Raw genomic sequence first — 22508 nt, 5'->3', positions numbered from 1 at the left:
CCGGGTGCCTATTACAGGGGAGGCATAGAGCAGAGGCAATTGGTAGCTAATACGATACATTTTTACGATGTCGCCAAGTCAGGTGCCAGGTTTCATAATATCTTGCGCGTACCCATGTTTTATGGTGGGTTGGGTTAGTAACCATACATCTGGGGCATATGGTTTTCATTTATCTACGCCCCTCCGATTTTCCAGCCACGACACTGAAAGTGTAATTTTGTGCAGGCAGGTAACATGGCACCAAGTACCCTAGATCTGAGCATAAATAATTTCATGTGTTATGTTAGGGTATGCATTACTTTTGGTGTGACTCATATTTTGAATTTATTTTGAAGAGACCATTGGAACAAACTTCTTGAACACGTAAGTTAAGTCCAGCAGTTGGGTTGCAACAAGGAAAAGCCTGAGGATGCCCTGGGAGGGTTGGGTGTCTAGTGAGCACAAGGGGTCCATGGAAACCATACTGGAGTCAGGGAGAAGAAAATTCGGGCACCTGTGTTGGAGTCTGTGGGCTTTTACACATACTTGGCTCATTTCTTCCGAAATGCTAAGAGCAAGGTGCCTTTGACAATGACCATCATATCATTGGGCGCCCCCTGGAAGGACGCTGGCTCTGTTAATAAACTCTCTTCCCTTTCTCTCTCTGAAGGAACGCCATGAAGCTGGCATACCTTTTCCTCGGCCCCATGGCCCTCTTCCTCCTAGCTGGCTGCAGCTGTGTTCTCAGCACGTCCAGTGGGAACCTGCTCACCTTTGTGGGCTGTGCCGTGAGGGAGTTTACTTTCCTGGCCAAAAAGCCTGGCTGCAGGGGCCTTCGGATCACTACGGATGCCTGCTGGGGCCGCTGTGAGACCTGGGAGGTGAGTCTCAAGACAAGCCCAGGTAGCAAAGCCTTCAGGGTCGGCCGCCTGGGTTGAATCCTAAGTGTTCACTTTTTAAATAAAATGAGGTAGAGTGGGGCATTTCTGTGGAATTTTTTAAAAATAACAATTATTTGGCTTTCTCCAAAAGTAATCTGAAAGAAGCATGATCTTGCCCCTCTAACAAAGCACTGATAAAATTAATATTTTTATTTTACACAGTGTCGTATATTTGGGAATCATCTTTAGGGGGTTATGATGTGCTATTATTCTATCCATTTTACAGATGGCAGGAGAAATTCAAGGAGTAAATGACTGCAAAGTCATACATAGACAGTCAGTAGAAAGTTAGGGATAAACCCTTGGTTCAAGCATGTAACCCACACTTCTCTATATTCCTCTACCTGTGATACGGCCAGCCAGTCACCAAGAGGCAGGCCTTGAACTATCTAGCAGGTGAGGGCAGGTCCTCGATTCTTCCCTCAGTGGCTCATGCACAGCCCTTCCCTGCCCCAACTCTTAGGGATTGCAATTCTTAGGGACCTCAGGGATTATCATCCATAGATCCACGAAGTCCCTTTGTATTCAATGATATCCAGCCTTTTAAGAGGCAGTGCATTAAAAATGAGGATACAAATCTTGGACAAAGTTCAAACCCTATTGGGCTGAGATGGAGATGTTTGCCAGGTGAGCAGAAAAGAGGCCCATTTAGCACCCTATCCCATCATACCCCAGAGTGTTGACTCTTTCTACTGAGGCCTGGCTTGGTTACTAAGCACAAGCTCTGATTCAAAAACCATTACCCTGGCTCAGAAACCTTAGATGACTCCCCACTACTGCAAATTCCAAAACCAACTTCCGAGGTCTTCAGCAATATGAAGTCTGCCCGTTTTCCTGGGGTCTGTACATATCCCAAGCCCTGGTCTTGTCAGACTGAGTTTGAAAAGGTTTATTAAGCACCCCTCATGAAATCTCACTTTTGGTCTTTTTCTCATGTCCCTTCTCATGTCTATCTGTCATTATTAAATAAATTCTTTGATGTTTGCGTCCAGTGCCAACTCCTTCCCCAGAGGTTTTCTGAGTTGCTGGCCACCCCTGACTTGTGTTCACCTGTTGCCTTATTTTTTCCCCCACCACACAATGCTAGGTTCTAAGTTTTTTGAGAGTGGAGTTTCATTCCTTTTCCTTTGCCAGCCCTTGTTGCAGTGTCATGTATGAAAAAGACCTTCAATAAATATTTGTTGAATTATGTGGGATTGACCTCTATCTGGAGTCATATACTTTTTTTTTTTAAGTTTATTTATTTTCTTAAGTAATCTCTATACCAGACATGGGGCTTGAACTCATGACCCTGAGATCAAGAGTTGGATACTCTTCCAACTGAGCCAGCCGGGTGCCCCTGGAGTCATACATCTTTTAACCTAATTGACGCCAACTTAGAAGTCTGTGAACACCATGAGAGGACACTGCCATGGGAAAAAACAGCCATCCATTCAGGGACTCAGAGAGCAACCTGCTGTCACTTAGATAAAATTATGGCCCCATAAATGGATTGGGTCCTGGTGACAAAATTTCCAAATTACATAAAACGACTCCACCTAATTAGCTTTATTTTTGCATCATCCAGGGCCTTGAGACTTAAGAGCCAAATAAAAATTCAATTACTAAGGATACTGCGGCTATGACTTGACATCAAACTTACTTGGGCGGGGGTGGGGGTTGGGGGCGGTTGGCATCTTCTCATACTCAGGGCTCGGCCTGGCCATGCCTATCCCCACTCGAAGTTCATCTCTCTGGTCTTTGGAACTCTCTCTGGGCCTACATCTCAAACCCTGTTTCCTTCAACTCAGCTCGTTTTCGCTTCTCTTTAAAAATTGATGAATGTCTTTACTTGGATCCTCGTCATCCGCAGGAGGTCAGGGACTGTGTCCTCACTGGAGAAATAGAAGCACCAAGACCTTTAGACAACAAGATTCTCCTTAATGCTAGCCAGCTTTTATTTATGCCCTTACTGTACTAGGTACCGGGAGGTTATGTACAGAAAATTTAAGATAAGAGGCCAAGATTTATTTTCCCAGTAATCTAAAAGTTTCTGAGATATAAAGTGCTTATTTTTGGTAACTTAACTGGAGAGCATGTCTGAAAATGAAGATGTCTGTGACAGCAAAGCAGCTGGATTTACTTCAAAGGTGGAACTATTGCTGAAAAGAGCCTTTGTTCATGGCCTGGGGTTAGGGTTGCCCGATTTATCAAAAACCAAGTCAAACTAAACCATGATTTCACTTAAATGTGAGTGTCACATAAACAGCAATTGTTTTTTGGGACCCAGCTGGTCCCAAATCGAGGCCTGGCAGGGAGGGAGGGGAGGGAAAAAAATACCCCAGTCTCACTGTGCTCCGTGCCCCGATCTTCTCCTGAAGTACATGGGAAGGAAGGGAGCACGGGAGCTCGTTGATTCGGTCCATAAATATTCAACCTGGGTAGGAAGTTGAATAAGAGCAGAGAGTGGGTCTGAGGGGGCTGATGGGTGAAGTCCAGCATAGCTATCTTCTGGGGTGCTTACCCAAGATGCCACAGATAGTGTTGTTGGCTGTGAGAGTCATAAGGCATCTGTAGGCATCTTATTACCCATGCAATGAGTAGAGCCATACTTTATACTAAAAAAAATTTTGTTGTTTATTTGACATTCAGATATTACTGAGTGTCTTAGATTTTACCTGGCACCCCTGCTTGAGATTCCAAATTACTGAGGGTAAGAGGATGTGCAGCAAACTGAGGAGGGTAAAATGCTACCTGAAAAGTAGGAGGAGGCAGTGATATCGGATGGAAGTCCTTGTCAAAGGCAGAGCCATTATTCCCGTGACATTCACGTAAGAAGTTCATCCTGGGCCTCCGTTTAACATATTTTATTCACCCAATACAGGTGAAGTCGTTGGTTTTTGAAAGCTTGTAAGTTGTTATTTTTGTTGTTACTTCCTTATCCTTGCAACTACCCTGATAAGAACAATAGATTACATTTACTGAGCACTTACTTGGTGCCGGGCCTTGTGCGGTGTGCATGTCATCCTACCGTATCTCCACAACACGGCTGTGAAGTAGAGATTTTGTTTCACAGAGGAGGAATCTGAGGCTTCCAGAAGTCAAGTGGACTTTCCAAGGTCTTCAGCAAGTGGAAGAACAGGGGCTCAAGGTCAAGGGTCTGACCACAGTATTTGAGATTTTTTTTTTTTACACAGTCTTTTGGTTATTTATTTATTTATTTATCAACACTCATGGCCATGAATTCATAGGGAATGGGCCCCAGCAGCTCAGGCTCCTTCCCACTGGTTCTCACAAGGCGTGCTACTCTGGGCAGAGCAGGCTGGTGCTTCAGCTGGACCCAAGGACCTTTCTCTTTGGCTTCCTTCTGTTTCTGATCATTTTCCTTCACGCACTTCAGGAAGCTGTCTCAGCAATTTGAGCGCTTAACATGCTCAATACGTACATTAATTTTCTTGGCGAGAATATTGCCCTTAACTTGTTTGCCTACAACGATGCCAAGAGTTTGCTGGGTGACACCGTAGACTCTGCCAGTCTTGGCATAGTTAACATTTGTGAGGCACTCTGTTTTGAATAGCGCCCATTCCCTTGATGTCCACAATATCACCTTTCTTGTAGATTTGAATGTAGGTGGCCAAAGCAACTCCATGTCTCCTAAAAGGCCTAGAGAAGACATAGCGGGTGCCTCTTCTCTTCCCCTTCATGGTGGTCATTTTGGTGAATTATTGGAAGACGGGGGTTCCGCTACAGGGTTTGGGATTTTAACTACTACTTTGTGCCGACTTCCTGATCTATATGCTCTTCACGAAATTATCTTTGAATTCAAGATTTACGAGAGTTGAAGGCAGGAAGTGAATCCTTTGATTATCAGAACAGCGCACAGGGCATTCCAGAAGCTGCCTTGCTGTTTTCTGTCATTAAATCAACAAATAGTTATCGAGAACCTCCTGGGTGACAGGTACCACTCTGAGTAGTAGAGGCGTAGCAGTGAGTAAAATGGGCAAAAATCCCTGTCCTGACGGAATTTGCTTTTTAGAGTGGGAAAAATACAACACAAATTAATAAAATAATGTAATATGTCCCGTGGTACTGACAGGTGCTATGCAGAAGAAAAAGCAGGAAGATGGTGGGAAGTGGCAGGGTGTGGAGGTGGGGTGTTGCGATTATAAATAAGATGGTCAGGAAAGGATGTTCTGGGCACTGGGAATAGCAGGCCAAAGACTCTGGGGTGCTGCTGTTCTTGGTGGATCTGGGGGACAATCAGGAGACACTGTGGCTGGAGCAGAGTGAGGAAGCCAGCAAGACAGGTGGCCGGAGACATAGCAGGGGGTGCAGGGGTGGGGAAGATGATGGAGGGTCTTGAGGCTGAACGTCTTTGACTTTTACTCTGAGTGAGATGGGAAATCACTGGGGCTTTGAGCAGAGAAGAGAGAGGAATCTGACTTACATTTTGAAAGAGTCACTTGGGGCTGCTGTGCTGTAAATTGACCGTAGGGGGTGATGGTAGAAGAGAGACCAGTTAGAAGACTTTTGCAATGATCAGGATTATTCATTTGCTAAATATTTATTGAGCACTTGCTATGTGCCATGGGCTCTTTGGGAGCTCAGGATATGGTACAGAAAGCAGGTTGCTGCTCTCAGGAATTTGCTTTCTGTTGGGAAGAGACAGATTCACAAGTAAACAAATAACTAACGAGTTAGTTTCTGAAAGTGATTAATGGTACGGAGGACAAGAAACAAGATGGCATGTTCTAATGGGTTCCCTGTTTTCTACCCGTGAGGATAGAAGCCCATTCTGGAACCCCCCTACATTGAAGCCCATCATCGAGTCTGTACCTACAACGAGACCAGACAGGTGACGGTCAAACTGCCCAATTGCGCCCCTGGAGTGGACCCCTTCTACACCTACCCCGTGGCTGTCCGCTGCGACTGCGGGGCCTGTTCCACTGCCACCACGGAGTGCGAGACCATCTGAAGCTGGCGTGGCCTACAGAACACAGCTGGCAGCTTTGAGCTTCACGGACCCAGGTGCACGGGCAGCCTGAGCAGCTATACCCCCTGGATTCAAGGACTGTTTAATTCTGACCACCTGTGGAGGAGGTTATCCGTCTCCCTTAGGCCCGACTCCGGCCTAAGGCCCAGAGGCAGCATACTGATGCTAAAAATGCAAAACAACATTTGTGTTTTCGCTGACATAATTTCTCTGGTTCACACACTTGCAAATTAATTTATCTTTGCCTTGAATCTCAGAACATAATTTGTATATACCACAATCCTCCTCCAATCTGGATTTATAATACGCCAATAGTTTAAGGGCCGTGGGAGTAATTAGGAAATGGGTCTAGAAAGTCTTTAAATTCCCATCTTTTATTTAACAATTGGTCTTCAACTAGATTTAGGGTCAAAGGGCCAGATATTAATAAAACCAAGGCTCTGTCCTCAAGCCCCCAAAGAAAATCCAATTGCAAGCTTCCTTAGAGAAAATACTCCCTCCTTCTTTTAACTGAGCACTTATCTCAGGTTAAAAAGTGCTCAGATTAAGAAGAGGAGGGCAATAGTAGCTCAAATTGAAACGTGTTTGGTTCTGGGTGATTCTTTTCCCGAGCAAAAATCTTGAAGCTCCTCCTTACTGAAGAGGCCCCTTTGTGATAAAAACAAAAACAAAAATGCAACAACACTCAGGAGAAAATGTGAACTGGATCCATCACTTAGGTTTAAAAATGTACAGAACTAAACTCTGGTTTTAGACTCATGGGATGCTCTCCCAAAGCTATGGCCAAAATGATTAATCACAAATATTCTTTCCCATTTAGCATATTTTAAATTTAAGTTGTAATTTTTTAAATTTGGAAATTTTGCATGTTTATAGGGGTAAAACTGCATTGCTAGCTTGGGGGAAAGTCCGTGATCATCTAGGCCTTGTGCTAAAATCTTACAGCAGCTGATTCTCTGTGACTTTTTTTTTTTTTTTTTAACTCTGGTATTGTGCAAGTGTCTTTAATTCCGACACTTTGAGGGTTGAAATGAACTCTGTTCCTTTTTTCACAACACGCCAGGAAAATCTGTGTTAATGCCAATAAAGCATGTTCTTTGTCTTCTGGATTCATGAAAACTTTCAAAAAAGTCTTTTGAGTCTTTAATAGACTTGGAATAGCAATAGCATGCACATTCAAAACGAATTTAGAATGTCACGTTCAGTAAGAGACACAGACAAATGACTGGATATGGTAAGTCCCAAGGTGGCTCCATCTGGACTCACATCCTTGGCATATCCCAGCTGGGAGCCAGGAGCCCCCCTTGAGAGAGGAATTGGAAAAGTCCTTACGAAAACAGAAATGTGACTGTTGGGGTTGACGGTCAAGGACTGGGATGCTGAGGTGAACACCTGGGAACAAAGAACAGGAGCAAAGTCCACCCCAGTCCTTAGTGCAGATCTGTTGTTAGGCAAAACACTCTAGCACAAAAAGTAGTGGGGAGCCTGGGATCTCGGCCGGACAGTGGGTGGCGATTGGGAGTAACCCTGGGTGACACCTCACGAGTGTTTTCAACCCATCCCTAAGAACTTCCCTCAGAATTTTCTGACAGAAACGGCTGCTTCTTAAAGACACTTAGGGAAAAAGGGCAGAAGCAGTAAGGGTTTGCCACAATTTGAGAAGTAACTCTGGCATGAGTAAGGGGCCAGGCAGGAAACGAGTGATACACTGTAGCCAGACATTGAGGACAAGTGAATGGAGTCGCTATTTATAAATGTGCCGGCAGAGTTAAGGAAACCAACAAGGGGTGATAAAACACTCTGAATGCTTGTTTAGAAGCAATGAACATCCCTAGGCTGAAGGAGAAGAGGAAGTGACCATCAGACCCCCAGAGAGAGCTGTGACCTTCCTTTCTTAGGACCCAGCTGGTCCGGAATCAAGGCCTGGTAGGGAGGGAGGTGGGGGAGAAGATACCCAGTCTCACTCTGCTCTTGCCCTGATCTTCTGCTGAAGTACATGGGAAGGAGGAGAGCACGGGAGCTCATTGATTCCATCTATAAATATTCACCCTGGGTCGTAGGTTAAGTAAGAGTGGAGAGTGGATCTGAGGGGGCTAATGGGTGAAGTCCAGCATAGCTATCTTCTGGGGTGCTTAGCCAAGATGCCACAGGCAGTATTGTTGGCCGTGAGAGTCATAAGGCATCTGTTGCATCACAGTTACTAAGACTCCTTGTGATGAATTGGGACGGGATACATATGGAAAGGTATGTACTGGCTAATCAATATCTTTAACATTGGAGAGATGTGGGAACAATGATAATTGTCAGGACTGTGGGATTAGTTAGTTGTTAAGTACAATCGAAGCACTCAGGGGATGGTGTAAAAGCCACATTTGAAGCCACCCTCTTCTCCTGGAGCTGAAGGACAGACTGTGCTGAACAGCAGGCCTCAGACCTAAGCGGGAGAGCAGCTGAATTATTAAAAAGGCTTGGGGCATGTGGGCGGCTTAGTTGGTTGAGCATCTGACTCTCGATTTCAGCTCAGTCATGATTCCAGGGGCGTGGAATGGAGCCCCACGAGGCTCTGTGCTGAGGGTGGAGATTCTCTCTCTGTCTCTCCCTCTGCCCTCCCCCTCTGCTTCCTTTCTCTATCTCTAAAAATGAATAAATAAAGAAAATAAAAAAGAAAAGTCTGGATCCCCAGCCGTCTTCTATCCTTAAGTCAAGGTCCTCCTAGGGAAGGAGTGGGACAGGAAGACCTGGAATGGGGACAATTAGTGGATGAGCTTGAGGTTCCTTACAGAAGGGGCCCACTCCTCCTTGCGAGAGATCAGCCTCCCCTTGCTGAGACCAGGCTGAGTCTCCATCCACAGAAGATGCTTTACATGATAATACCTGCCTTCCTCAAATACTGCCCGTGACCTCTCATGGATAATTAAGGTCAAGTCTAAGGATGACTCCACTGGGGAAGGACTCTCTGTATGATGGGAGAACAAGATCTTCCATTGAAGCTTCCTGAGGACCTGATGAATGTAAACAGAGATGGGGTAGAACACAGTGAGGATGGACCTGGAGGGTGTCAAACTCTCTTATCTCAATGGATGAGGGGGAGGGTGGCAGAATATATAAGACCGGACAAGAGCTTTTTAATGGGGACGTCGACCCATGAATCAGCATTTACCATCTTTACCAGGGCACGTAGATCTGGTCCCAATGCGCTATTGGGATGGCTCTTTAAAGTTTGGGGGAAATGTGGCTTATATTAATGGATAGAAGATGCCAGAACTGTCCTGGAAGGATATTTGAGGATAAAAAGCTCAAGGAGGTGGGCCTGCTAGAATGGATTTATTACATAAGACGCGAGAACTCACCAGTGGCTATGTTCATCTGGAGGTTCAATGGACTCCCTTCACTAAAGTGCTAAGGAATGCACCTGTGAAGCTCCATGGTGGTTGTCCTTTGCGGACTGGGGTGGAAGGCAGGAGAAGCCGCCATGGAACCAGGCTTTCTGGTCTTGGCAGAGATGAGTGGGTTTGGAATAGCAGAGACCCAGCAACGACGTGTAGCTGGAAGGGGCAAGGTGAACGTAATTGCTGTAACAGGCAGCACAAGCACAACAGCAATCAGAAGACTCTCATCCGCAGGCCCTGTGGTGCTGGGTAGTATTCCACGATGTTCCTGGTCCTTGGTATTAAACGACCTTCTACAATAAATATATATTAGAACCAAAAAAAGCTATTAATGAAAAAGAGTGGCTCAGTCGGTTGAGCGTCCGACTTCAGCTCAGGTCATGATCTCATGGTTCAGGAGTTCGAGCCCCCCGTCGGGCTCTGTGCTGACAGCCCAGAGCCTGGTGCCTGCTTCAGATTCTGCGTCTCCCTCTCTCTCTGTCGCTCCCCACTCACACTCTGTGTCTCTCTCTCAAAAAATGAATAAACATTAAGAAAAATAAAAAATAAAAGAAAAAGAGTGAAATACCTCTCTCAATGCTAACCTTGAACCTTTTTTCAAAGCTCTTTCTTCCCTCTTCCTTTCCCTCCCCTTCTCTCTTCCCCATCCCTCACTTCCACAAATATTTTTTTTCCCACAAATACTCATTACCCCTAATTTTGTGCGAGGCACTGTTTGGGAAATAAAGATATAAATATTATTACCATTTATGGATTTTTTTCACTCTGAGCAGGATCCTTTCTGTTAATTCTTCGGAATTCTTGCGTCGCCTATGCTCCTAGTCACTGGAATGGCCATGTTACCATTACCACCTTACACCTGATGAAAGTGAAGCTCAGAGAAGTCAACTGACTTGCCCAGGATCCGACCGCTGAGAGGCAGCATGTGCAGGTTTCACTGCACACTCTTTCCATTGGAGCATGATGCCTTTTTGGAGTGCTCCTTCCTAGTCGTTACTGCTTGGGGAAGTCTTTGAAGTCATTGATGTCAGACTGTCTCTTGCCATTGGTTAGCGTGTTGGCAGCCCCTCCTGGAGGTGGCTCAGTGCAAGCTTGGGTTGTTTTATGGAGAAGGCAATTTTTTTCTAATTTCCTGTATAACCTTTAGGAAGATCATGCTTTGCGGTAGCCCAAATCAAAGCTTACAACAGGAGAGCTGAGGGAGAAAAGGGTTGGAGCCTCGAAGGGAAATTCAAAGACACTGCTGTGGAAGTGAAGGCTATGTGCTCTCAGCTGATTTCACAGGCACTGGGAGCACTGGGTGCAGAGTGATGATGGTTCAGTGCCTTTAGGCGAGCTCTAGATAAATGCTCAGAAACTCCTTACTCTTGGAAATATGTTTATTTTGCAATAACAAAAGGTGAGGAGAAGGGGGATTTCCTGAAATTTTTTGTTCTATGGGAACGCTTTGAATGAAAACTATAAATTCTCACAGCTCATTCTACTTCTGGGTTTATTAGCTCCATTGATTGAACCAGTAGGTCATGCTTCTCTTTTTTCATTGATTGGGAAGTGAAAGGGCCACCCGGAGGGTACCAACTTTTGCTGCAGTGACCCAATGAACACTTCAAGCTATTTAGGTTTTAAATGTGATAAAAAGCATTTCTGAGATAATAAATGAAGTGTATATCTAATTGAAAACAGTGCGGCATTAATTAATAATTGTTACTTCACAAAGTTTGCCAGAGGACTACTTGTATTCTTCATCCAGGAGATGCTTCCTATAAAATAATGTGCGCCTTATCCTTTTAGTTTTCTTCAAAACATTAAAGCAAATTATTAAGAAGCAACTTTGAAACCATTCTTTTGCAAATTCTGCAAATTTTGTTTTCTGTGCAAAATTTCTACTAGTGAAAGTTTACTGGAGTAGAAGAATTTTGGTCGTTATTTGCTGGATGAATCTTCTGGTGTTTCTTTTACAATGAGTTCCCTTTGTTTCAATGAATGGGATTGTTTGGAATTGTGTACAGGGAGATCCAGAAGGCTTAGTGCCTTGTTGTTGTGATCCCAGAGTATCTGAAAGGATGCTGAAGACCTCTGAAGAGGTGATGTCTAATAGCTCGGAAAAGAAACAGAGAAAGGATGAGAAAAGAAGGGGCAGGTGCAAAGCGCTGTAACTGATAGTGTATGGCAGAGACTTGTCTCTAGTGTTAAGGAATTTAGAGGGATTATTCTCTCCTCTGTCTCCTCCGTTCCTGGTCCTCATTATCAGAAGTAAAGCAAACATTTCCTAAGCTCTTTGGCTTTATAATTGACTCTAAGTTCCCCCAACTGTACAATTTCTTTAGCATACTGAATAATTGAGGTGTTTTTTTTTAAAGGCTTCCCAATATACAGGATCAGTTATATGCTTCAACCTTGATTGTGGACCATTGGGGCTTCTGGAAAGTCATTCAAACCCCAAATACGATCATTCCCCAACAAACAAACAAACAAACATTCCCCAAAAGAGAAGAAATTTTGCTTTAGCAGAAATATCAGCATTACCAGGATGAGAATGGTAATATTCTTTTGGTGATGTGGAAGATATGATTACCAGCAAGAAATAAATATAGCTATCCCTGAGTCATAAATAATATGCAACATGAAGTTACTTAAAAGAGCATTTATTCACTTAAAATAAACTTAAAATATACATACACAAAAAAGGTTATGATGAATTATTAATTGCCATTATCTTGAGGAAGCATACATGCAGAGCTATGCACTTAAAATAGAAATTTAATCCTGTGACTTTGCAGGTTCTTTCTACAGGAAATGTATGAGCTGATCACGCTTTCTTGGCCTCACTGTGTTGCTCATGCAGAGATTCCCAAGGTTCTACACTATAGTGAGGTACACCATCTAAGGAAGGTGATCCAAGCTTCCAGGCTGTTTTGAACCTCCATCTTCTTTTTTTTAAAAAATTTTTTATGGTTATTTATTTTTGAGAGGGAGACACACACACACACACACACACAGAATCCGAAGCAGGCTCCAGGCTCTGAGCTGTCAGCACAGAGCCCCATGAGGGACTCGAAATCACAAACCATGAGATCATGAGCTGAGCCAAAGTTGGACGCGCAACCGACTGAGTCACCCAGGTGCCCATGTTTTGAACCTCCATCTTCTGTCTCCCTCTTGAAATTTGCGTGTCAAAATTAAAACATTGGTGAGGCGGGGAGCCAATTTTACTGAGTGGAATTAAGACATCAGCATTTACAAATATGTTGGAAATGCTTCGAAGAGGAAGATTTTGTTCAGCTTTTAGCTCCTGCTTGAGCAAGCTCGGGAAGCTAGTGCTGAAACATTTCCCTATTGAAACATAAACATCAGTTAATGAGAATAAAGTCCAGCTGAAATGGGCTGCAAATTTCAGCATTAACAAAACCTGAGCCAACTTCAGGACAGAGCCAAAAGGAACTAACGTGCCATCGATCTGCTCATGCCAATCTCTACGGCATAAACCGTAGACAAGCGGAGGAGTAGAAGCAGGTGGCCTCTGAGCAGGGGACTCTCTTCTTCAGCACTTGATCATTTCAATGTGCTTAATTTAGTAGAAATGTTTTTATTCCAACGGGGGGGAGGCTTTCAGATATCTCAGACTGGTATTTTCCATTAGCTTTGCCGTGAAGGGACTGGAAATCAAACATTCAAAAATGATGAGTAAATGGATTCTTGACGAGAGATTGGTTGTTGATGCCAGTTTTCTTCCTCTATTAGTTTTTTATGAAGAAGAGAAAATAAGCTTTACTTTGTGGCCTGGTGAAGGAAGTGAAGGGTGGGTGTGCAGGGCTGTGGCGGTCCCTGGTGTAAGAAGCACTTTTTGGCAGCTTATACCAGTGGTTATGAGCAAGAAATCAGGAATACATTTACAATAATGAAAACAATCTTTGGTAGTATTCTGTTTTGGGATTTGACTAGACGCCTCCAAGAATGCTAACCACTTTGGTAGCCAAACTACTCCCACGTGTAAAAGCTGTCCTAGTTAAAATATATTTTCAGTGTTGGGGCGCCTGGGTGGCTCAGTCAGTTAAGTGTCCAACTTTGGCTCAGGTCGTGATCTCGTGGTTTGTGGGTTCAAGTTCCATGTCGGGCTGTGCTGACAGCTTGGAGCCTGCTTCGGATTCTGTCTCCGTCTCTCTCTCTCTGTCCCTCCCCCACTTGTGCACACGCTCTCTCTCTCTCTTTCTCTCTCTCACTCTCTCAAAAATAAATAAATCGACCTAAAAAAAGCGTTTTCAGTTTAAAAGTATCTTGGGACACAAATGGGTTCCTGCAGCCTAGAGCGTGAAGAGGGACCCCTGATTTTGAGCACCAAAGTCAGAACTCTGTCAACAGTGGAAGCAGGAGGTGGTCCTTTGCAGAGGTGGCGGTCCCTGAGTGACTCTGTTTGTACAATGGCATCAAGTCCTTATTCTGGGATGGAATCGCTGATGCCCTAGTCGGAAAATTAATAAGTCATTTGCAGGTACAAAGGAAGTGGTAATCTTTGTGCAGGTATAATTTGCCTTCAGGACCTCTTCAGCAACAATGGGATTTGAATATGATACATTTCAGTGTGTGTGTGCGTGTGTGTGTGTGTGTGTGTGCACGTACACGCAATTTTTTAAAATGTTTTTTACTTTGTGAGAGAGAGCGCGTGTGTGAGTGGGGGAGGGGCAGAGAGAGAGGGCAGAGAGAGAATCCCAAGCAGGCTCCGTGCTGAAGCACGCAATCCCGTGCCGGGCTCCAGCTCACGAACCATGAGATCATGACCTGAACCAAAATCCAGTGGGATGCTTAACCGACTGAGCCACCCAGGTGCCCCCTGTGTGTACAATTTTTAAAGAGCTCTTATACACAGGGGGTGTGTGTGGGGGGGGAAAGAATGGCCCACGGTGATGTTCAGTAAAAATACATTGAATAAATGAATACAAGTCTGTCTGTGCTTAGGACTGAGGATATAAATCTGTGGAATGCCCTGTTTATTTTATTTATTTTTTTTAATTTTTTTCAACGTTTTTATTTATTTTTGGGACAGAGAGAGACAGAGCATGAACGGGGGAAGGGCAGAGAGAGAGGGAGACACAGAATCGGAAACAGGCTCCAGGCTCCGAGCCGTCAGCCCAGAGCCTGACTCGGGGCTTGAACTCACGGACCGCGAGATCGTGACCTGGCCGAAGTCGGATGCTTAACCGACTGCGCCACCCAGGCGCCCCTGGAATGCCCTGTTTAGAGGACACGTCTGTCGTCCATCCTTATTGTGGTATCTACCATGCTCCCATCTTAAGCAATGCAGACAGAAGCTTCACCAAGAGTTTATGCTTCAGAAATTTGTTTTAGCTTCATTTTTATAACTTCCTGTGATATGAGTTTTTCTCATTTCTTCCTGGAAAACAGTTTTGGAGGGCATTTTTTTCTCTCTCTTATAAACACCAAAAAAACCCAAAAAACCCTTTAAGAACAGAAGCACTTCAGATCTTTCAAACCAGATGCTCTGAATTTCTGCTTTGAATTTCAAAATATGCTTATTCCTTTAGTGCAGCTGGGCAGCACATGACGAGAAAAAGAAAGGACTTCGGGAAAGCCTTTTTTATTCATCCAATAAACATGAACAACTCAAATATTAGCTTAAGGAGTAGCCAAAGGGTAGTATCACAGAGACAAGCAAAGCTGATGGTTTCTTCATCAGGCAGCTACATGCATGGATGTAAAAACAGAGGGTAAACTTGGTCATCTCATAGATCAGTACCTCTCAAATTTTAATGCGCACACAGATTGCCCGTGGGTCTTATTAAAATGCAGATTTGGGGGCACCCGCGTGGCTCAGTTGGTTGAGCGGTCGACTTTGGCTCAGGTCATGATCTCACAGTTCGTGAGTTCGAGCCCCACATGGGGCTCGTTACTGTCGGAGCAGAGCCTGCTTCGGATCCTCTGTCCCCCTCTCTCTGCCCCTCCCCTGCTTGTGCTCTCTCTCTCAAAAATAAATAAAACGTGAAAAAAAATGCAGATTCGGATTCATTAGATCTGGAGTGGGCCCAAGTTTCTGTAGTGCTAACTAACTAGCTCCACAGGAATGCTGCCGGTTGGATCCTGGGACACACCTTTCAGTAGCAAAGGGCTAGACAAGTTCATTCTAACCGAGGCCTTTCTCAAGTGGCTGATGAAGACACCCTCAGATCACTCAGAAATGAGAGTAAGGGAAAAAAAAGACTATTTAATGACGTAAAAGTCAGAACATGGCATAAAACAAAGTGCAAGGTTAAAGAGTACATGAAGTAATATTCCATTAATTACAAAAGCGTACATAGAACAGCCATTCTATAAGAAGCAGGTTGTAAGAAAGCCAAAGTTATTTCCCTTGTCTATCATTTCCCCTGTAGCGATCACATGGGGAGGCACATGGACTCTTTTCAGTTGGGATAAAATTCTGCTGAGATGGACTGAGCCAGTAATTACTGTTTACTCAGAGCAAAAAACAATTTAAGCCAGGCAATGAGAAGAATGCAGAATTCATTAACCTTCTTGCCCATGGCTCCTCTAGGAGAACAAAATCCGATTGCTTTCAAAAACTTGATTCAAAACATGGCAGGTGGCGGTAATTTTAGGTGTGTGTTTGTAAAGCTGCCCCAAACATACCATCATGCCATGAAAGTATTACTGTTTTCTCCTGTAAAGAATTAACATAAAGTCTGAAGAAGACTGGTGTGTGCGGGGTTATTGGGAAGCTCAGGGAGCTAATGTGGCTTGGGGGTGAGACTCAGTTGTGGGCCTTGGGGACCATCTCCTCATATTGCCCCAGACCTCCTGTCCCCTAAAACACTGATCAGACCGTGTTCACCGAAGATAACTGCATATACCGAGAGGCTTGGAGAACATGGCTGAAAATACAACAAAATCACTCTGCCTATAGCAGCATGAAGCTCAAGGACACAACGAAATTACCGGGGTAGAACATGTTTAAAGCACAAATGCACAAAACAACTTCAGATTTTGACATAATATTCCCTGGGGAGAAAAAAAAAATAGATTGTGACCAAAATTAATCATGTAGCTTTTATTTTAATCTCCTGTCATGGAAGTTAAAAGCCAAGAACGAGGGGTGCCTGGGTGGCTTAGTTGGCTAAGCATCTGACTTCAGCTCAGGTCATGATCTTGAGGTTTGTGCGTTCGAGCCCCCGCATCAGGCTCTTTGCCGTCAGAATGGAACCCCCTTCGGATCCTCTGTCCTCCTCTCTCTGCCCCTCCCTCGCTTGTGCTATTTCTCTCTCTCTCTCTCTCAAAAATAACTAAACATTTAAGAAAACAAAGCCAAGAACTGTTGCTGAACTTGCATCCCCGAATTCACAGATGAGCCAAACCCTCCTTGACCAATTCCTCCCCTAACCCACATGGATCTGCAGTGAACACCACCCAGCCTCTGATGCCTGAAGTGCCTCTGTCTAGAGCTCGGCATTTCGTCTCATTTCTCGGCTTTGTTGACCACGGAGGCACCATGAATTGTTGCTTATCTCATGTGTTTGTGTTCCGTTATTGTCATTTTGCATGTCAAATGCCATTGTTCCATTCGGAGATATTCCACTGAAGATGAATAAATGGCATTCCTACCAGTAACTGTCTTTCCAGATATCATTAAGTCACCCTTTTCAGGTTTTACGTCCTGTTAGTGCTTCAGAAACTTTCAAGATAATTTCTTCACTCGTATTCCTCGGTAAGTTTCCCTCGACTGTCTGCTTGTGGATGGGCAACCGTGATGACCTGCCCGCATTCCTACTGAGGACCCAAAGAGCATTGGCCAGAATTTCATCATTTTTCATGAATGGTGAGGTGGAATTACCTAGAATTATCATATGATTAACCCTGTTGGCTGACTCTGGAACGCTCTTCACACGAACAGGCCTCCTTTCTTCCCTAGGCCTCTGGAGGCCCCGGGCAGAACTTTTCCACTCTCTGGGAGAATCGTCAGGTTGTGTGTCTTTGCCTTGTGTTTACTTTTAGTTTTCTCTCCATTTTCTAAATGTTTCCTTTTTAAAAGGACCTAACTTCCTTTGTAAGAAACTCGGTTTCCCCATGTTCTTTTTCCTTTTCTGTTTCTAACAGTTGTGGAAATGAAAATATTTTGTAGAGTTTCCTTATGTATAGTTGGGCAGCCTATCCAATGACTCTTAAGAGAATATCTGGTGACCTGTGGCCCTCACCTTCGAGAGAGAATGCACATTTTGCATTCTGGCATCTGATCATAGGGGCTGAAGACATAAATGGCTAGGTAATCATCTCCAGCATGGTGTCCATTTAAACATTCCTTTAAAGCAAAACCTCAATTTCTAATTTTCCATCACTTTGGTCTCCAGGATGAGTTTGCCTTTGTGAATGCAATACTGCATCTTTATAATGCTAATTTATTTTGAGGAGGGGAGGTGAGAGAACTCTTCGGAGAGAGAGAGAGGGAAGAGAGAGAACTGACTGAGCCACCCAGGTGCCCCAATACTGCATCTTTAAAGGTTTACCTCAAGTCCGATATTGTTTTTCTGAAGACTCTCTACTTTGCGAGGTTATTGCTCACAAGAATCTGTACTCTAAATAATAACATTTTTGTTGGCCTCAAGTTTTGGGTTTAACTTTCTTTAATTTCTCCTAAAATTGTGAGCATGGTTGTGATTACTTCTTTACTACCATTTAAATATTATTTCCTTATTGATGGTTCTATGGCAGTTGCGTATGGTTATATCCACTTTACCTGGCATTTCTCTTACAGACTAGAGATCTTCCAAGTGGCTCTTTGCACATCATGATCAGACATATTGTTATTGGAGTCTCAGGACCAAAATTTCCTTCCTGTCATATGTATATGAGTTATTTTTTGGATTTCCCAGTTTAGAGTTTCCTGGTTTAGGGTTGCTGTAGTTATTGCATTCAGTAATTCTTCTTTGAGTATAACTTTTCTTGGCAGAAATCAGCCCAGATTACTTACCGTGACATGCCTTTGACTTGCGTGTATCTTGTGTGTTTCCAAAATAGCCTAAGGAGTCCATTAATTCTACCAAGTAACCAACCATCTGATTGAAAAAAATATCTACCAAACTAGCTACTTGGTTAAGCCATTAGATTGAGATTACATTGTTGTGTACTGTGCAGTTAAATTGGGATACAGTATATTGTATACTGTGGATTCCAAGCATACTGTAGATCAAACTCTTGTCTCTAGGTTATTACTAGTGTGACAGATTATCTAATTGATAGGGCCTAAGTTATGCATTTGACATGTGGCTAACGTCTATAGAGTAAACAGATGCAACTCTGGTAATACACCTGCAAAACTACAACTTAACATCTGTGATTATGAATCAACTGTAGTGTGAGGTAAGCATACTCACCTGGGAAGCAGAATAGCTGAGGTCTGTTCCAGCTCTGCCATAACACACCTCTTTTGATCCATCTGGACTTGTGTTTCCTCATCTGTACAATGAGGGGGTTGGACTATATTTTCTGGGGTCTCTTTTAGTCTGAAAAGCTAAGACTTTACCCTCCAATGGAGATCGGCTGCCCCTTCTTGACTTTGGAAGATTGTGTAGACCGTTAAACGATCCTTCTTCAGATCCTTCTTTCAGATGTCTTCTTATCTTTGGCGTCAGGATATAGTTTTGTTCAATCTTAAGGCACGAAACACTTTTCAGTGAACTACCTTTTGCCTTGAAACAGGGAATACATGGTTAATTTGGTGGAATGACATGAACTCATTTAGGTTGCTTTGTTCTTTGTTATTTTATTTAATAATTAGCTCCTAAGCACCTAAGGGCTGGAGCCTCTCCACCCAGACACTAACGGTCTCTCTCCGGGTTCTCGATCTAGAGGAGAGAATGATCTTCCCACTGTGGACAAGTTAATCTCTGTGTTCCAGTAGGGAGATGATGGCTTGGGCAACCATTTGCCTGTTGAATGCACACATCTGGAAAATCCTCCTTGGTGGAGCAAATATACAGCATTGGATTTTTCATCCACGTCAATGAGAAGTGAGGAGTGGCCCCTTAGCAAGATGTAACTATGCAATCATGCAACAAAAGTGACTAACAGCACTTCATTTATTACAGGACTAAATGCTCATTGTTGTTTGTAAAGAATGAATCCATAACCTCTGCAGGGTTATAGTTCATGCACAGTTGGTTTTCATTTACAGAGGCAGAAAGTCCTTGTCTTCTCTGTCAAGCTTTGACTTACAAAACTCCCGTTTTCTTTCAGTTTGGGGTGTGTGTGTGTGTGTGTGTGTGTGTTTAAGAAAACGTTTAGCAACTAGATGGGAGGGAAGAGAAATAGAACTTGCAATGTGGAAGAAGGGAAACACATTTCAGAAATTCTAAACAAACAAACAAAACCCAAACAACTGAGGGGGTGTCATGGAAAGTCCTAACGGAAAAGACCTACATCATATGCTTCTTTTTTATGTGCTTCCTTCAAGAGCAGAAGGGACTAGAAAGACTGGATTTTTCCAACAGAAGGAGTGTGAATGCAGAGATTCTTCTGCTGAAATTGGTGTCATTTGATGTTGCAAAGAGGCACTTGGCTTATGCAATTGAAATAAAAAGTAAAGTGCCTACCTGGGTGTTTCCAGGGTAATTGTAAGCAAATAAGACTAATTAGGAGACTTTATAGTCTCTAATTAAAAGCTAGGAAAAAACTCACTCTGTGAAACAAGAATCCCAGGATGTTTGGAAGAAGCATATAGAAAGGGCACATAATTACTTTCTGGGGGCTTTTACTTCCCAAGACTGAAATTCCTGTTCTACAGAGCACATCATTTTGGAAGCAGGGGATAAACAGATCCAGAGCTGAGTATACACAGATCCATCCCCTAAATATACATTTGGGATAATGAGTGTAGGAAATAGGGAGAGGCAATATTTTAGTACCAGCTGTACTTGGAAAATGTCGTTTAAATAGAACTGGGAGCGTGCATGGGGTAAGCTGAGAAGCACTTCGGGTTGATGCAAGTGAAAAAATTGAGGCACTTTGCTTAACCTTTGGAGACTTTTAAACATTTGCTTTTTCGTGCCCTGTGGCCAGGTCTTTCTTTTAGATCAGGTTATCATTGGGCATGGGAGTAAGTGTGAATTCAAGGGAGGAAACAGGTCTGCCGTGGGGAAGGGAGGGAGCAGGAAAGTTCACTTTGCTGAATAAAGAATATTTTAAAAGATTTTTAAAAGGTCTGTATATTCCCCCCCGGTCAGTTTGACTGAAAAGCAGAGAAACTACTTTCTTAAACACAGTTCATTTGTAGCTTGCCACAATATAAATATGGAAAAAAAAAATAACGCTACTCATCAGCAAAAGCATTTCCAGGGTGAATCTTTGGCAAAAATGTGGACCCACAACAATTCAACCGGGTTCAAAAATCTTGGCTTTGTAAATTTCCAAAAGTTTAAACATTTTCTTGTTTTCTTCTTACAGTCAGGCAGGCATTCAGAGGTACATATTGGTTCTAATAGCTTTGGTAGAAACAGGCTGAATATGGAAATGCATACAAAATACATTGTCTTTAGGCTAACTTGGTATGGATTTGTAAGGCCTGAGTAAATTGGTATATTAGTAAACTTCTTAGAACAATACAAATAAATGCAAGACACATAGGGGGAACAACAGATTCAGGAGGGAGGGTTAGTATGGTATTCCCGTGTTTTGTAGAAGACACCGGGTAAGGCCACTAATATAGGAACCAAGTTCCTTTTTTTTTTTTTTTTTTTGGTGATGACTTTCCATCAGCTTCACGTTCATGGGTGGGGGTGGGGGGGGATGCAAAATGCAACATGGTCTTTGCCTTTGTTTTCAGCATGGTCAGCAGCGGCACTGGCTGAAATCCGGGCTCCGCATTCTCCGATTTGGATGCTTCTGGCTGGTAGAGAGGACTGGCAGGTGGCTGACGAGTGTGCTGCTGTGCTCCTGGAGGGCGGTGGTGGTGGTGGGGGGTGTTCCTGTCGTGCAAGGGCAAGCCTTCGTGCTTGCGAAGGGACTTCTTCTCTGGTCGTGCCCTCCTTCGTGGTTTGAGCTTGGTCTCACCCTTGGATGCGGGTGGAGGCCGGTCCCCAGCAGCCTCAGAGAACTGAACAGCAGCTGTGACACTCGCAGCAGCGTTTCTTCTTTTTCTTGGGGTGGAAAATGGTGAGGATTGCTTCATCAAAAACTGCTTTGAGACCTTTCTGAGTTAGGGCCGAGCACTCCAGGTAGCACTGCGCTCCGATCTTAAACACAAAAAGAGAGAAACGCGTGAGGGGGAAAGGAGAGAGAACAGCAGAGTGGTTTCAGCCCCCTGCCCTGCCAAGTGCTACCGCTCCTGGTCCCCCAGACGGCCGGGGGTTGGGTTGGATTTTTTTTTTTTTCCTCTTTTACATTTCCATTTGCATCGGCTATTCTAATTTTTGTATTTTTTACTTTCTGGTATTAGCAATAAATGGCCATGGATTGCCTTTGGTAAGCAGCAAGTTCTGAAAGTGATCCGTAACCACTCATCCCGAATGTAAGAATACAACAAATGTACAAATTGAGAGAGGATTCAAAGCCAGTGATATGGTTTAAATATACTTTGTGAACAACAGGGCTACATGATGTTGTTTTTAGCACTCTTTCGTATGCATGCAGAATGTGTAAATCTGGTACAAGTGAAATGTATCTCCTTCTGTATGTGAGAAGGCAGTGTCAGCTTGGTTGGTAAAGCACATAGAAAGAGTGGGGGATGAGGTTTGCTAGGTCATTCTTCACTAACACGCACTGCCGATGAGGTCTCTCTCAGCAAGGTAATATCCAATTGATATTATTATTTGGTTTTAACATACTCATTTTTAAAATTTTTATTTATTTTTGAGAGAGACAGACAGAACACAAGCCGGGGAGGGCCAGACAGAGAGGGAGACACAGAATCCGAAGCAGGCTCCAGGCTCTGAGCTGTGAGCACAGAGTCTGACACGTGGCTCGAACCCACAAACCATGAGATCACGACCTAAGCTGAAGTCGGACGCTCAACCGACTGAGCCACCCAGGAGCCCCAGGTTTAACATACTCTAAAGGCATACTTTAAGGAGCTGAAAAACCCAAAACATGTACAAATAAAAATCATAAAATACATTTACTGACAAAGACACCCTCCTAGTTGGTATACATTCTATGTGTATTTAAGTGATTAAATATTTTGTTCTTGCTTAGGGCTTTATTTCAAAGCTGTTGATGATTTCATACTGTGGT

The 22508-nt window shown here is 43.6% G+C and overlaps 2 protein-coding genes and 1 pseudogene across 2 annotated transcripts in view; 1 reads left to right on the top strand and 2 right to left on the bottom strand.

The window, feature by feature from the left end:
• Positions 1 to 656: 656 nt before the first annotated feature.
• GPHB5 (glycoprotein hormone subunit beta 5) lies at positions 657 to 5874 on the top strand. The gene is made up of 2 exons (XM_030320347.1): positions 657 to 860; positions 5686 to 5874. The coding sequence occupies exons 1-2, from the start codon at positions 657 to 659 to the stop codon at positions 5872 to 5874; spliced, it is 393 nt and encodes a 130-aa protein (XP_030176207.1).
• Positions 4117 to 4612, bottom strand: LOC115516072 (annotated as a pseudogene).
• A 13150-nt stretch (positions 5875 to 19024) lies between the features above and the next one.
• The window catches only part of RHOJ (ras homolog family member J), an 85879-nt gene continuing 82395 nt past the window's right edge, over positions 19025 to 22508 (bottom strand). The window contains exon 5 of the mRNA XM_030319259.2: positions 19025 to 21511. Within this exon, the coding sequence (XP_030175119.1) occupies positions 21365 to 21511 (147 nt within the window). The 3' untranslated portion in view covers positions 19025 to 21364. The remainder of the gene's footprint in view (positions 21512 to 22508) is intronic.

The sequence above is a fragment of the Lynx canadensis genome, chromosome B3 (assembly GCF_007474595.2).
Source record: "Lynx canadensis isolate LIC74 chromosome B3, mLynCan4.pri.v2, whole genome shotgun sequence".
Taxonomy (NCBI): Eukaryota; Metazoa; Chordata; class Mammalia; order Carnivora; family Felidae; genus Lynx; species Lynx canadensis.
This window is presented reverse-complemented; position numbering and strand designations above follow the sequence as displayed.

Coding starts and splice junctions, on each gene's coding strand:
- GPHB5 (XM_030320347.1), top strand. CDS start 657: ATGAAGCTGGCATACCTTTTCCTCGGCCCCATGGCCCTCTTCCTCCTA. Junction 861..5,685: donor GCCGCTGTGAGACCTGGGAG/GTGAGTCTCAAG, acceptor CCGTGAGGATAG/AAGCCCATTCTGGAACCCCC.